This window comes from Pocillopora verrucosa, chromosome 14, assembly GCF_036669915.1.
Source record: "Pocillopora verrucosa isolate sample1 chromosome 14, ASM3666991v2, whole genome shotgun sequence".
NCBI lineage: Eukaryota > Metazoa > Cnidaria > Anthozoa > Scleractinia > Pocilloporidae > Pocillopora > Pocillopora verrucosa.
In genome coordinates, this window is record NC_089325.1 from 8,923,194 (window position 1) to 8,937,782 (window position 14,589).

Below are 14,589 nucleotides of genomic sequence, written 5' to 3' on the forward strand. Positions count from 1 at the left end.
TTTTCACTAAAACGACCTTACAATTAAATCTGTGATCGATATTTATTGAGCACGCAATCACTTCGATAGAACACGAAGCGCTTCCGCTTGAACGAATTTTATCAGCGTGAACCCGAAGGCTGGTATTGAAGGTACCATCAGAATGAAAAAAGAAAAATTGCATAGCGCCTGATCTTCCATGTATATATTCGTAAAGGATGTAGTGTGTTCATCTTACTCGTTGAGCGATCTGAGTAGCTCTGACTGAAGGTCACGAAATCACGGTTCATTAATATTTAAAGAGTTCAACTGAGACACAATAGCGGGTATAAAGACGAGACTACAATACGTCCCTTACCGTTCGATCAACGAATTTCTTGAGAGATATGGGATTTGGACTATGTTAATGTGACTTCCGGCAAATTTATATCTTAATTCCTTCCAAATGTTCCTTAAAACCATATTTCCAAACTAACGGTTTTTCGTCTCTTTTCCAAAGTACAACTTTATGGATTCAAATACTGTTGTTGAATTACATTCTATTTACATGTTCCAAATATGACGACTGTCGTGAGACAATTTTTCTCTGACTTAAGACATAAAAACACGAATTTGATCATCGGCTTCATCAGGAAAACATGAAAACCGGTTACACCATGTTTGCGTTATGGGCCCGAAGGAACAGAAGTAAATTATCCTTACGGATAACTCATGGGATAGTAACAAGGCAGCAGACAACTCTCTGCAGAATCCTTTCTAGTTCATTAAAAGAATATGAACACTGATGAAGAATAATTCCCCCAAATGGATCAATGCAGTCTATGACAAGTAGGTATTGATTATTGACAATCGCGGTTCGGTAACACTGCATCAAGGCTTCCATGCCTATTTACCGAAAACTGTAAGCTTCAAGGAAACAGTAAAATCAACAGTGCAGGGAAGGTAAATAAAAAATAGAGGTGTTTACTAACTAGTGCAGCCAAACTAAGATCAAATTAAGTTTCTCATTCATATCTAAACAACGCCACACATGCATTTTCCCGCGCTTTTGATTAGTTGAACGTTTTCCCGCGCTTGGCATTAACATGAGTAATTTACTCTGCTATAACTCTCAGTCGAATCCTTGGCATGATTTGCAGATTAAGTATCGTTTTACCATATTTAATTAATGTGTCGTTGTTGATCGACTTGTGTGAAGCAGTGGAAGATGGTTGCTGCAATCGGGCAGACACGCTTTGGTGGTCCGTATAACAGAGGGGTTATGAGGGGGGAGAGGGAAAGTAGCATAGGTAACTCCAGTGCTCAGGTACCCTCCCTTCGTAACCGCCCTGTAAGTTGCTTGACAGGAAGTTTACTCTGTTCCCATTCCAGAAAGAAGTGAAGTGTGACAACATGGATGAAATACCTGGTTTTGCGCACACCTTACTTGTTGCCCCAGGACTTCACGCCGATAAGAAATACAAAGATCTGATGACTGTACTTCGCTAAGAAACATGCGAAGCTGAAACCGTTAAACAGTTTGTATCACTTGTAACGCCTCCCTACAGGGCAGGAGTACTTACGGGAGTGCCCACGAAAGAAATAAAGTGGAGGACCAAAATATGAGGACGAGGTAGTTTTCAGATATTTATCTCCTGCAGGACGTTCGATGAATCTAGATTGCTCAAGTCATATTTTAAAAAAAAGTTGTCCACTGGCAAGCCTTCACTCAGGTTCCCTTATTATAAGAATGGGTTTACTACATTTTATCAAGTATCAAGGAACTTAGACAGACTGACCTCATAAAAGGTTTCATATCACTGGCAAGCAAATTTGCTGCAGTTTCTCATTACTGTTGTTAAGATTGTAATGCTCTCATTCCCTAACAAAATGTTCACGAACTCAGTCACACATTCCATTGAAAAACTATTTTTTTAATTTTTAATTTCCAATTTGAAGGAGTAGACGTATTGAACTGGACACGAGAAGGATCGTTCCCAATGCGTTTGTTTCTTTAATGGGGAAGGGAGGGGGAACCAACCACTGACCCAACAACATCTTTTGTCATTTAATTCTTTTTGACTTACTTACACATAAATTTTATCCTACAATAAAACATGTTTAGCCAAGGAGCAAACAGCTATTGCAAGAATATGTACAACATACACTTTAAAGTTTAGTTCTTGACCTAACTATAAGATCTTGTTGAATCAATATTTGTTAGAGCTATAAAAATAAATCAACAAAAATCTCATGGTTATTTTTGGTGAATATATTTGAATTATTTGAGTAATTAGAATTAATTAAATTAAGCATTTAATTGTTTGTAGACCAAAAAAATTAATTCATAATTTTCATATTTACATCCTATATAAAAAATGATGGTCATGGAAGTTGAGATTTACAATGCCACTAATGTTAGCAGGGTTGCTTTATCAAAATTAATCAATCACATTACGGGAAAAGAACAATGAACTCGGTTGTTCCAACCAGTGTGACCAGAGCAAGCACAGACAACACATTTAGATGGGATTTACTGTTCACTCCCTATGACTTCTGGTCAGATTTCCACAAGTAACCCTAATGCTAAAGGTGCGCTGTAAAATATTTACAATATTCATCTATTTATGGCATAAGAGACATAAAAGCTTTAAGGTTTTAATAGTTAAACCCGAATGAATGTTTACAGTTTTAGAAATCAACCCTTGGGCATCAAGTATTGTCTTGTTTCACACACTCAGCAAGTAGTAAGTGAATGATGGTCTTGATCTTTTTTCATAACATTATTCTTTAAGACTAGATGAACATTTATCTATCAAGTAAAATTAGTTGGAAGTGCTTGCATTGTTGAAAGGTGTTTAAAACATTAAAGCTTTGTTAGAGTGTGCTTCAGTACTTTCAATGTTAAGCCAACAAAAATAGCAGTCATGCCATCAAAAAACTCTTGCATCATGAGTATTGAACAGAATAATTTAAATCATGTCACAGGTAGTTTCATTATACATGCAAACCAAAAGTTATAAAATCTTCCTACACTGACCTTACAGTTAAAATAGTGTCATTGCAGTTAATTTTAATAAGCCAGTCTTTAATTGACAAGCAGGCAGTGAAGTATTAATCATCAATTTGTAATTTAAAACAAAACTGAGAGGCACATAGTAAGCATCAAAACATGAAAAAGTTGTTGGAAAACCATCCTCATAATTCATAAATTAACTAATTTGACTTTCATCATGAAATCCAAAAAGACCCTGCATTTAACTTTAATCAAAGTAAATAATTATGCTGTGGCTGCTAGAACTCAACAATTTACTGTTTATGTAGTTTTTTCAGCTGGATACCTTAGTCACTGCAAATATTTTGCATTCAGTTAATACTGAAGTTCAATCCAGTTAAAATTAACTTTTTTTAAGTGAAAGATTTTCATTGCTTGAATGTTAAATGGCAGCAACACGTAAAAAATGATCATCAAATAACAGCATTTCAATATTTATTTATTTAACAATACATAAAATGGTTCTGTAAAGTAACACTGTCTGAGCATTAAATCCTTTTTGTAAGGTTAACATTTGGCTTTTCTCCCAAACAATATACCAGTAACTAAATTTGAAATAAACTAATAAGAAATTTGTCCATCACCACTTAAAGAAAGCTCAAGATGAGAAATACATTCATATTACATAATTCAGCAAAACATCTTATAAGTGAGAGAGCAGATACCCATTCCAGTTATCGTAGATATTGATTGGAAAACCAGACTTTTCAGGATCCAAATTTTAACTCCTCCATGAAGATGAATGAACTTCATGACAGCATAACAAAATATTGTGTTAAAAAAGCTTGCCTTTTTGTTTAAATAAGTGACTCCCACAGTTAACAGATTAGACCACACACAATAGGTCAGCCATACAGATTGAAGCTTAAATAAGTGAAGCTGATGATATGCTTCTCACTCATGCCCATAGTGGAAGAATAGCTACCTTGAATGATGTTTTCTTATATCAAATGGTGAGTCACACAACTAGAATCAGAAGACGTGCTTATTAAACAAATAAAGAAAGCAATTTATTTTCCCTTTTCTAAAAGCACATAATCAGATCATCCACAGTAATTGTGTCTGTCAAAAGATGCTGAAATTTCGAAAACCAGCCATCAAAAACCTACCTGAAAACAGAAATGGGTCACTGAAAAAAAATTGTAAAGCTTGATCTGCTTTACAATGTGTGCTAATAGTAATTACTATCTATGGCTGGTTCTTACCCAAAGCAATTTGGGAACATTTGGACTTGGTCAAACAACTGCATTCAGTAATGAAACCCAGGCTGGAAATATTAATTCAAGTTGGACATACATCTGTTAGAAATCTGTTTGGGAATCTTTGCCTCTTTGTTATGAGTCAATAATAAATCAGTGGGTATGAAGTTCTGTATCCATAGAAACATATTTCTTATATGATATTATTTAATTACTTTTACATTTGCTATACTTGGCATCAAATTTATCTAAAAATTTTCTCTTTTAAGTATTTTTAAAATGTTTCCAATAGAACTCTTACTATTTTCCAATCTAATTTTAAATATACACTTACTAAATATAACATGAAGAGCACATACTTTAAAATTTTAATTCTTTACAAATGTCAACTTAATTTGTCATTACCCTATATTTTTAATATATAATAGTATATGTATATTTATATGTAATAACATACATGACTACAAGATGCCTGCCACTTCACTCTCAATCAATGACAGTTTCCTGTAAAAAAAAAACAACAACAACAAAAAACAAATAGAAAATCTTAGACAAAGCACAAAAAAATAACTACTACTATCACTTCTTCCAGTAAAAATTTGAGGAAGTTAACCATTCCGCAGGACACAGTCCCTGAGCAAGAACAGTAAACAGCTTTCTAAACTCATTACTACGGCAAATAAAAAAAAAGTGTGTGTTATTGTTATCACCTAATTCAGATTGTAACACCAGAAAATTTGCAGATGAATGTATATTATACAGGAAAAGACAAAGGTAAACTAACCCTGATTTCTTCACAAATACAAGCACCAGCTTCTGTAGTTGCCTCCTAAAACATAAAAGTGAATGAGTTGAATCAAATATATCCATCACATTGTTAGCCAAAAGAGTAACTTACCACTGGATTTGTAAATATATCAGCTACCTTTTTATTGTTGCCAGAGGAAAGAGTTGTTTTTTGAAGAAAACAAGAAAAACTACAAAAAATTTCTGAATGAAAAAGTCAAAAGAGAGTGAGAAAGTCCGTAACCTGTCCTGAGAACACTGAAGCAAGTGTGCCCAAACATATCTACCTCTTCTTCTTCACCAGGTCTCCACAAAGTTGGGAAAACATTTCTTATAATTCTTCCCCTGAAAGATTTACTTTTGAATCATAAATATCCTTTATTTTACATTTTAGTTACTTTTTGTGACCTTTCTTCTTAAAATGCAAAGATTTTTGAAGAAGAAATTTATATTATGTAAGCCATGGAAGGATGGAGACATCTAATGTAGATTAAAGGCAGGGGGTTTAAGTAACATGGCTCTAATTTGGATCAGAAAAAGTTAAAATTAAGAAATTGTGTTAAGTTAGACATCAGATAAACTTGCCATGAAGGATGTTCTTTAAGGCCCATAGAACAAAACAGTATCATAAATTTGAAAAATTTAAAAAAAACAAAGGAATGTCACATACTGTTCTTCTTCCAGTGAGGAGGTAGGTGGTTATATGGCCTTTGCCCTTGACTGGGATAGTTCCTCTACGCTCAAATGTGAAGAATTCATCAAGAAGTTTCTTAGATGCCTCGCTGACCTGTATTCTCCCTTTCACACCAGTGGAGTCCATTCTGCTTGCAATATTCACTGTGTCTCCCCATATGTCATAGAGAAGTTTTGTTGTACCAATGACCCCTGCTGTGACTGGCCCAGCATTAAATCCTATCCGTAAATGAAACTCAAATCCCAGCATGTGTTCATTGAATTTGTCAACAACCTTGATCATTCCCAAAGCAAATTCAACAAGTTGCTTCAGGTGGTCATATGGGTGGGCATCTTTTTTGGCGCAACCTTCTGGGTAGAGGCCAGCCCCAGCCATAAAGGTTGAGCCATTGACTGTCTTGATTTTCTCCACTTGGCTAAACTGGCTTTTGTCTGTCAGAAGGTCATCAAAGTCACCAACAAGTTCATTCAAAACTCTGATACATTCCTTGCCACCTTCAAAGTTCTCTTCATAGAAGTCAGAAAAGTTTACTATTGAAGCAAAAATTACTCCAACATTTTCATAGTTCCGTGAGTAATGACTAGACAGTTTTAGTGCATCTGCTACATGTTTAGGGAAAATGCTCTCCAGTAGCCAGGCAGCCTGCTCTTTGTGCATTTGCGCTTTTCGTTTGTCTTTAGCAGCTTCCTCATCTCCATTGAAATTACGTCGTACGCTCATTTCCAACTGACGATTTAACACACACACAAAAATCAGAAGTAAGCCAATGCAAACCATGATTTCTAAGCCTAAACGCTCATTGTATTCTGCTCCAGGCCGAAATGCACAAAATTCGTCATAAGTAAGCAAAATAATGTATGTAATAGAAAACACAGCAGCAAGTACAGTCTTCATCCAAGATGTAAGTTGAGTGAAATTGCAGAAATGTAAAAGTGCCACAGCAAATATTAAGGAGTAGAATTCTCTTGCTTTTGAATCAGTACGGTCCTTACAGTTCATGAAGTTTGCAAAGAGTGTTCCCATGGGAAGACACATTAAAAGAGCTCCTATAAGATGGCTTGTGAACCAGCCGCAAATGTAACCAACAATTTGGTGTATACATACAGAATATAAATGTGGAAATGCTCTGGCAACTGTTAAGCAGAACAATGTTATTTCAATAACAATTGAAATTGGCGACAAGACCTGCACTGCTAATGGAACAGGTTGGTAGAGCGTGAAGCCTAAAATCATTATGACTAGATAAATAATGTTGGAAAGCAACACATCTAAAAAGAAGTTCACTCTGGGAGATGCAAACGTTGTCACCGAAGGGTTCAACAACGTACAGTCCTGACCTTCATTCTGATATCGTCCCTCAGTTTCTCTGTCATGAAACTGTAGGGTGCAAGGGTTCATTGACCTGTGAAAGTACTCATCGCTAGTGCTCTCTTGACTCATCAATTTGACAAGTTGCTGATCATTGTTTGTTCTCAGAGTATCCCTCATTAAAGCTTCATTCAGGGATAAGCCCAAAACTTGAGGAGAGCATTGACCCTCTGGCACTCTTCCATTAGAATCTTCATCATCATCATCAGATCGGATTGAAGTTCCACTGCAATAGTCCATTTCAATGACACCAGGCTTGACTTTCAGGTTGCCTTTAAGGATTTTAGGACCATTGTCCGAACTTGACTCACCTTGACTGGAAATGTTTGAATCAGAGTTAAACATCACATCTGAGGAGGTAATCTGTTCTGAGATCTTGACATGCTTCTTGTTTTCTTGTGGACTGCTGTAATGAGAAGCATTCTCATTCATGCTGACATTGATGGAGTTTAGGATTGCTGGTTTCTTTTTGCGTCCACTTGGGTGAAGCAGATTCATTGGTTTCTTCATACCGTTCTTACGACCAACAATGAAGTAAGTCTTAATACCTTCCAAGCCATGATAACGTGAACTGCCATTACCATCTTCCACAATATAGTGACCAGCAAGAAACTTAAGTGTTGTTGCAGTGATATGTACACGTCCAGGGAGACCAGCCGTTTCCATGCGGTTTGCTAAGTTTACATCATTGGACCAAACATCAAATTTAAAGCGTAGCGAGCCGACAATACCACATAGAACAGTCCCTGTATGAACGCCCACCCTCATGTCAACTTCATTCTTGGTGTCCGCATCAAATTCTTTGATTTGTTCCAACATGTCCAGTCCCATCTCCACACAATTAAATGCATGATGGGCTGTCGCTTCAGGGCATCCTGCCACACAATAATAACAATCACCAAGGGTGCTGATTTTCTCGCAGTTATTGATATCTGTGAGGCGATCAAAGCGCCCAAAGAGATCGTTCAAGAGCCTAACTAATTGCTCAGCAGACTTATTGGAAGACATGTTGGTGAAGCCCACGATATCGGCGAAAAGAATGCTGACATTCTCCATGCGATGCATCTGAAACGGTCGGAAGACCATCTGGCCTTTGTTTCGTCGTCTTTTCTTGCCGTTTGTACTGTCCTTCGGATCTTCCTCCATTTCTTCGACCACAAGCAGCTCTTTGGCCACTAAATCCGGCATTACCGATCGGATCATCTGTTCTTTCACCTGTTTTTCAATTTCCAAGTCGCGACGAGCAACAACACATTGACCAACCTTCCAGAAAGTGCTTCTTTCTCGTACTTGGGCCATGAAAAAGATTTGAATTCCAAACAGATGAATACACATGTGCAAAATTAAACGACAGATGATTTCCTTGGGCTGGCTGTCTCTTTCCTTTTCGTCGGTGACCACGTCAGAGAGAACTTCGTGAGCGACAGAAAAAGCCACCGTCATTACAATGCAGATGTACAAATGAAGCGAATGGATCATGGTATAAATCAGCATGATAACACATGTACACATACAAAATCGAGCCGGGTTCGAAAGAGCTGTTCCCCTCTCTCGCAAAGCGAACAGGCAAAGTTCCATGGCGATCAGTAAAACAGACGCGAGCAACGAAACAAACGATGCACATTTCTTGTACAATCTGCTGAATTTAGTAAACAGTATTAAGGAGATCACTAACCCCAAAAAAAACCCAGCTCCTACTAAGATCTGATAGCCTTCACTCTTGAGCAGAACCGCAAAAAATATCCCCCAGATGACACAAACGAGGCATACAAATACGAGAGCGTGGACGAGACGCCTTTGGTTGTGGGAAGTGAAACGCTGAAACTCCTCTTCCAAAATTTCCGAATCAAATGAGGGCTTCCACCATTGAGAAGAAGCTCGCTCAAAAAACAAGGGAATACAACCTTTTTTCGAGCGCGTATCGACCTGTGAAAAAGACCTCTCTTTTTTAACCGAAGCGTATGACGGTTTTAATTCGACACTCATGGACTCTGGATCTGTGCTGATAGAGTATCCAGACCTTTCCTCACCAGCCATTTCACTATCCAAAGAAAGACAGCTTGCTTTTCAAGGCTTCCCCGGTGTTGATCACCTAACTAAATCATCTCTTTAGCGTCTTCTAAGTCATTTTAAGAGCAATCGGCATATCAGGACCTCAACCACTACCCTTTCCGCCAAATGCTCTTCTTCCTCGACATCAAAAGGGAATTCAGGGATTTCCTGAGCGAAAGCACTTAACTTTCAGCGGCTCTAAACTTTAGCACATGAAGAAAATATACACGCTCAATGCGAGCTCTTTTTTTCCGAGGCGTATATCACGTGATCTATAGCTACACGTGACATCATTTGGTGTCGTCTAAGTGGCTGTGAGGCTTCCTGTGTTTTAGGTTTGGTGTGAAAGGACAGCCAGTTGAACATCTAACCTATTTTTAGCAAATTCTTCGCATTGTGGTCATGCATGCTCAAACCACTTGTACTTTCGCTGAAAACAAATAGGTCACTAATGGCTGGTTCAAATTTCAATGATTTTGTAGAATTTAACACCAAGGGAAGGTCAGATGGTTTAAGAAAAATATATGCGTAACGAGGGGAGTGAATTGTGTAAATATACAAGCATAAATATGGAGGGTTTTGGAGAAGCAAACGGAAATATGCTAATCGATCATGTCAGGTATCGCTGAGATCTTAACTCCCCTCCCCCCCCTTTCCCCCCTCGGAATAGGGGCTATAACTGTTCGACTGGTAAAACGTAGAACAGGGACAGGAATTAAAAGAAGCAAGGGTAATGAGGGGGAATTCTAGTAAATAGTTAGGATAATGCAGCTAATTTGCACTAAATGTGATTGCAAACAAAAAGGATTTCATGGATTAGTAATTCTATTATATCATATTCTTTGGGTAAGAAACTGTTAAGATCCTTTTAAGTACTAATGGGAGATTTTAAGGGAACAGGCGTTGTTTTTAATAGTGTTTGTCTGTGTTTTTTAAAGATTCTTGAGGGAGCGAGGAAAATATTTTAAATGCTGGGGAAAATATTATGCGCTAAAGATAGACACGAAGAACAAACCGAAAGACTTGTCCTCGAGTTAGGCTGGATCTTCAATAAGTGACGACAAAACGACTCCATGCCTAAATAAAGCAACAACAAGAAAAAGCACGAAGAGGTTCCTATGAAATCTTTATGAAATACTGAGCAGAAATGGCTTAAACTGGCCATACGTTAGTAGCGGATACAGGATTTAGTAAGCTGACTAAGTAAATACATCAAATGGTATGTGTAGCGGGCCATAGGTGCTTACCTTTCTCCCTGCGTACAAAGTTGACATAAGTCTTTACACTTAACAGCTGTGTGCTGCCATAAACTTGACAACTATGAATGTTACTCAGATGGAAATAAAATTGCATTTTGTGCTGACGGAAATTCTAACAGCTAAAAAGACAAACATTCCTAATATTTAAAAGTAAACAACGACGTAGCAACAAGAAGCGGAGAAGTTTTACAAAAATTAATACATTAACATATGTGATGAGTATTTTGATCGGCTGCGAGGGCTTAGGAACGAATGACAGCTTTGAAAGATCTCAGCTATAACGTGATCTTAGCTATGTAACTTTTTTCGAATATGAATAAATCTGGAAAGGTCGTTAGAAGGGCATAAAACGGAAGAGAAGTTTCACTACCACTAAGATAAGAGGTCCTTCATTAGTCAGCATTGAATTAACGTTTTTCTCCTTTTATAAAAAAATAAAATGTTAGACCATGTTAATCAGCTTCTTTTGTGGACAATTAAATAAAAGTGAAATAACCTACTCTTTTTAACGGACCCCTGTGGATTGATCCGTGCGCCTAAACACCCCCATTCCACAAAGTTATGACCAAAGCAGGAATATTTTTGGGTTTTGGAACTGAGCCCAGTCCCATTTAGTAGTTCCTCCTTCAGCTTCATCCTGTTTGTTGTGGTTTAATGATCTTGACATTGGCGGTGAAATAGGTAAGTGTTATGAAACGTTGCTATTTTTTGCAGAGATAAGTGATTTAAAAATACTATGCAGGAAAGAAGGAAACTTCGGACAAGCTGGCTCAGTTTCAAATTGAAGTCGCCAGAAATAGACAAGTACCTGTAAAAATAACTTTAATGACACATAAATATTATCAAGAACTATATCAATCTTTTTTAAGGATTAAGTCTTCTCATCACTAACATTTCTGTGGTAAGTTCTTTCTCTTCTTCAGGCGCATAACAAGTTTATAGCGTCTACGTTTTAATTTCTGTATCAGAGGTTGTATGACGCAGCACTCATGCCGGGGTTGATCATCTTCAGTTTGTCGAAATCATGGCCGAAAAATTGATTATGCAGGTATCCCTTCTTCTTCCGAGCAGTGTACGAGAAAATTGAACTGACTCTAAGGTATGGAGAGCCCGGGTGGAGGAGCTGAACAATAAGACAGAAAAAAATGTGGTCTTGTAGCTTAATGCTATGGAAACTAAAGCAATTATTTCTGTCTGTTCTTAGGTCCTCATCTTCACACAATCTTAATTTGCATTTTGATCCTTTTTACTCATACCAGAGCCAATAACTCATTTGACGTGCCCCTTAAACCAGCTGTAATCGTGTTTTACCACACTCAAGTGTTACAGCCAAAACTGGCTCACGTGTAAGATATGAGCATTCTTCAAATTCTCTCACAATCTCATGCTCAGGTCGTTTTCTTAACCACCCCCGAAAGTATTTCCTAGTTGAATGAGGATAGAGGGTTTTGGTCCTGGGAACGAAGCAGTCCCCTGAATTCCAAACCAAGCTTCACCAAAAAAGATCATGTAGATCTTGTAAATTCATCTGGATGAACTTATCTGCCTTCCCTCTCCCCACCTCCTGCCCTCTTATTTCTAGGTGATCCCAGACAATAGATTGAAAGCTGCATTACCTGCCAGTTGTAGGATAAAAGAAAAAGATAAAGATAGGAAGAAAATGCTGCACAGAACTTGAGCCAAAAATATTCCTGTTTTGGCCCTCACATTCAGTCATTAGGTAACAGTACATATTACTTTCCACCTCAGTTTGCTAAGCCGGAATATGTTGTCTGTCAACCTTCACACTAACCGCTGCCTCCTCTCGTCTCCCCCACCTACTCTCCACTCAGATCCTGTCATCTTTTTCAAAGTATAAAATCAAAAAAAATTTCAATTATGTGAAAAATATACCTGATTTTGTCTTTCAATTTTTTACAATATTTTTTCCGAAGAAATTCGCTTGTGTTTCGAAGTGGGACTTCGAAAATTTGAACCGGAAATCAGTTTTAGCGGAAATGACGCAAAATAAATATTAATTGAAGCCCAGATCTCCTCTTTTGAACACCTGCGATGACCGCCTGATCTTTTCTCCACTTGAATTTTGCGTAGAAACACAAGTTATATATCGAAATGTTAGTAAAAATGTCGGCTCTATTAGAATTTTTTTACTCTCGGTTTTTCTTCTCCTTTCATTATTAGTGTTACTAACATTATTATCTTTTTCTTAGGTCGAAAGTAACCTTCAAAATTACTTTAACTTCTGATCCGAAATTACCATTCAAAGTGTACGTGAAAACTTATTTTCATGCCAGTATTAGTAACTTTTTGTTAAATGGGGTTTAAACCTTAAATATTGCTCAGTAATTGACGTTAAAATTCCATTTACAGACTTAGTGTTCCAGAGGAAACGCCATTTACAGCAGTCTTAAAATTCGCCGCCGAAGAAGTAAGTTATCTGACCGATTTGCGATGAATCACTAAATCATAACACAGTATGCAACATTTAACTTCAGTTGAAACAAGCTGTTTGTATAAAGATCTGATCTACTATGTTAACAAATATTGATCTTTATTGTTCTCGTTCCGTATTTTGTTTGAAGTTCAAGGTTCCTCCTGCTACCAGTGCAATTATTACAAACGGTGAGTTATTTTGATTTCCTCTGTAAGAAAAGGAAAGTCTTCCCTTAGTGCTATACCGTTTCTAGTGAATATGGTTGAATGCTGTTAATCAGGATCTTAAACCCCTAAAGTACACTGCCAATTTCTTTGTGATCTTAGTCGGAACTGATACTGCAGCAAGCAAAAATGATGTGATCATGGCAAGACAGCTATGGCGATAAGAACTGTGGGTGGGTTATCATAACTGTGATTCCAGTATCGCAATACAACTGAACCTGTCTTAAGGCCTATTTACACGGTACGACTTTGTCGCATGCGACAAGCTTACGACAGGCTTACGACACGAATTGTTTCGTGTAAATCAAACCTACAACTCGCTTACGACTCTTAAGTCATGTCGTAGGCCTGTCGTAAGCTTGTCGCATGCGACAAAGTCGTGCCGTGTAAATAGGCCTTTAAGCAAACATCCAAAAGTCCCTTGCCAGCGTTCATTTAGTGCCTCGTCGATACAGCTTTTAGCTAATTGCACAATAATAACTAGTAGTTCGCTCAAGCAACACAGAAGTCATCTCAGTCAGCTTGGATCGGATAATGTTCCTGTCTTAGACCAATTAGCTTCTCAAAAAATTTATTCTACATAATTAGCTTTCTCTCAATGATGTAATGGATGGTTTAGGGAAAATGTGCAAGGCATCTAATAACTCATCAAACCTTTTCCTTTTCTAGATGGCATTGGCATAAATCCATCACAAAGTGCAGGTGAATACCCTATCGTGTATATCTTGTAAATTCACCTGAATGTTTCCTCATCCAAACATATCTGCCTTCTCTCCCCACCCCCTTATTTCTAGGTGATCCCAGACAATAGATTGAAAGCTGCATTACCTGTCAGCTGTAGGATAAAATAAAAAGATAAAGATAGGGGGAAAATGATGCACAAAACTTGAGCCAAAAATTGTCCTGTTTGGCCCTCACTTTCAGTCATTAGGTAACAGTACATATCACTTTCCACCTCAGTTTGCTAAGTGAATATGTTTTCTGTTAACCTTCACACTAACCGCTGCCTCCTCTCCTCTCCCCCCTACCCTCCACTCAGTAGTTGGTCTAAAATGAACCAGTGATCATGTTGAGGCAAGAAAAATGCAAAGTTGTGTTGAAGCATACTGTAATCCAAGTAGTTGTTGGGTGGGAGGTTGTTGACCATTCTAAGAGTTGGCTTCTTTTCATAGTAAATTCACAACAGGAATTTTTCTTGAGACATGTTTTAGATTTAGACCTACACCTAGTTACATTGCTTATTTACTTACTGTGTACTGTGGTAATACTGAAAATAGCTTAGTGAAGGACAATTTGCACAATTATAACATGCTTCCAACCTGTCGTTGTTTCATAGGAAATGTGTTTTTAAAACATGGATCAGACCTGAGAATTATTCCAAGAGACAGAGTGGGAAGCAGGCTCATAACATAGGAGATGACACTGTATTTAGACTTAAAAATAACCTGAATAAAATACATTTTACCCACATTTAAAGACTCTCTCAGTATTTATTGAAATACAGAGGAATACAACAATGCTTGAACATATAATTCTTGCAAGTAAATGTACTTGATAAAC

General features: G+C 37.5%; 2 protein-coding genes across 2 annotated transcripts; one reads left to right on the forward strand and one right to left on the reverse strand.

Annotated features, from left to right (window-relative positions):
* Positions 1-3,431: 3,431 nt before the first annotated feature.
* On the reverse strand, positions 3,432-9,701 carry LOC131777715 (adenylate cyclase type 9-like). Its single transcript, XM_059094039.2, has 3 exons — positions 5,669-9,701; positions 4,997-5,041; positions 3,432-4,716 (listed from the first exon to the last, which is right to left on the reverse strand). Exons 1-3 carry the CDS (start codon positions 9,095-9,097, stop codon positions 4,699-4,701), a joined length of 3,492 nt encoding a protein of 1,163 aa, XP_058950022.2. The 5' UTR covers positions 9,098-9,701; the 3' UTR covers positions 3,432-4,698.
* Positions 9,702-12,404: 2,703 nt separating this feature from the next.
* On the forward strand, positions 12,405-14,497 carry LOC131777719 (ubiquitin-fold modifier 1). Its single transcript, XM_059094043.2, has 6 exons — positions 12,405-12,485; positions 12,582-12,638; positions 12,742-12,799; positions 12,954-12,993; positions 13,699-13,731; positions 14,366-14,497. Coding segments are annotated over exons 1-6 (267 nt in total). The 5' UTR covers positions 12,405-12,483; the 3' UTR covers positions 14,443-14,497.
* The last annotated feature ends 92 nt before the right edge of the window (positions 14,498-14,589 follow it).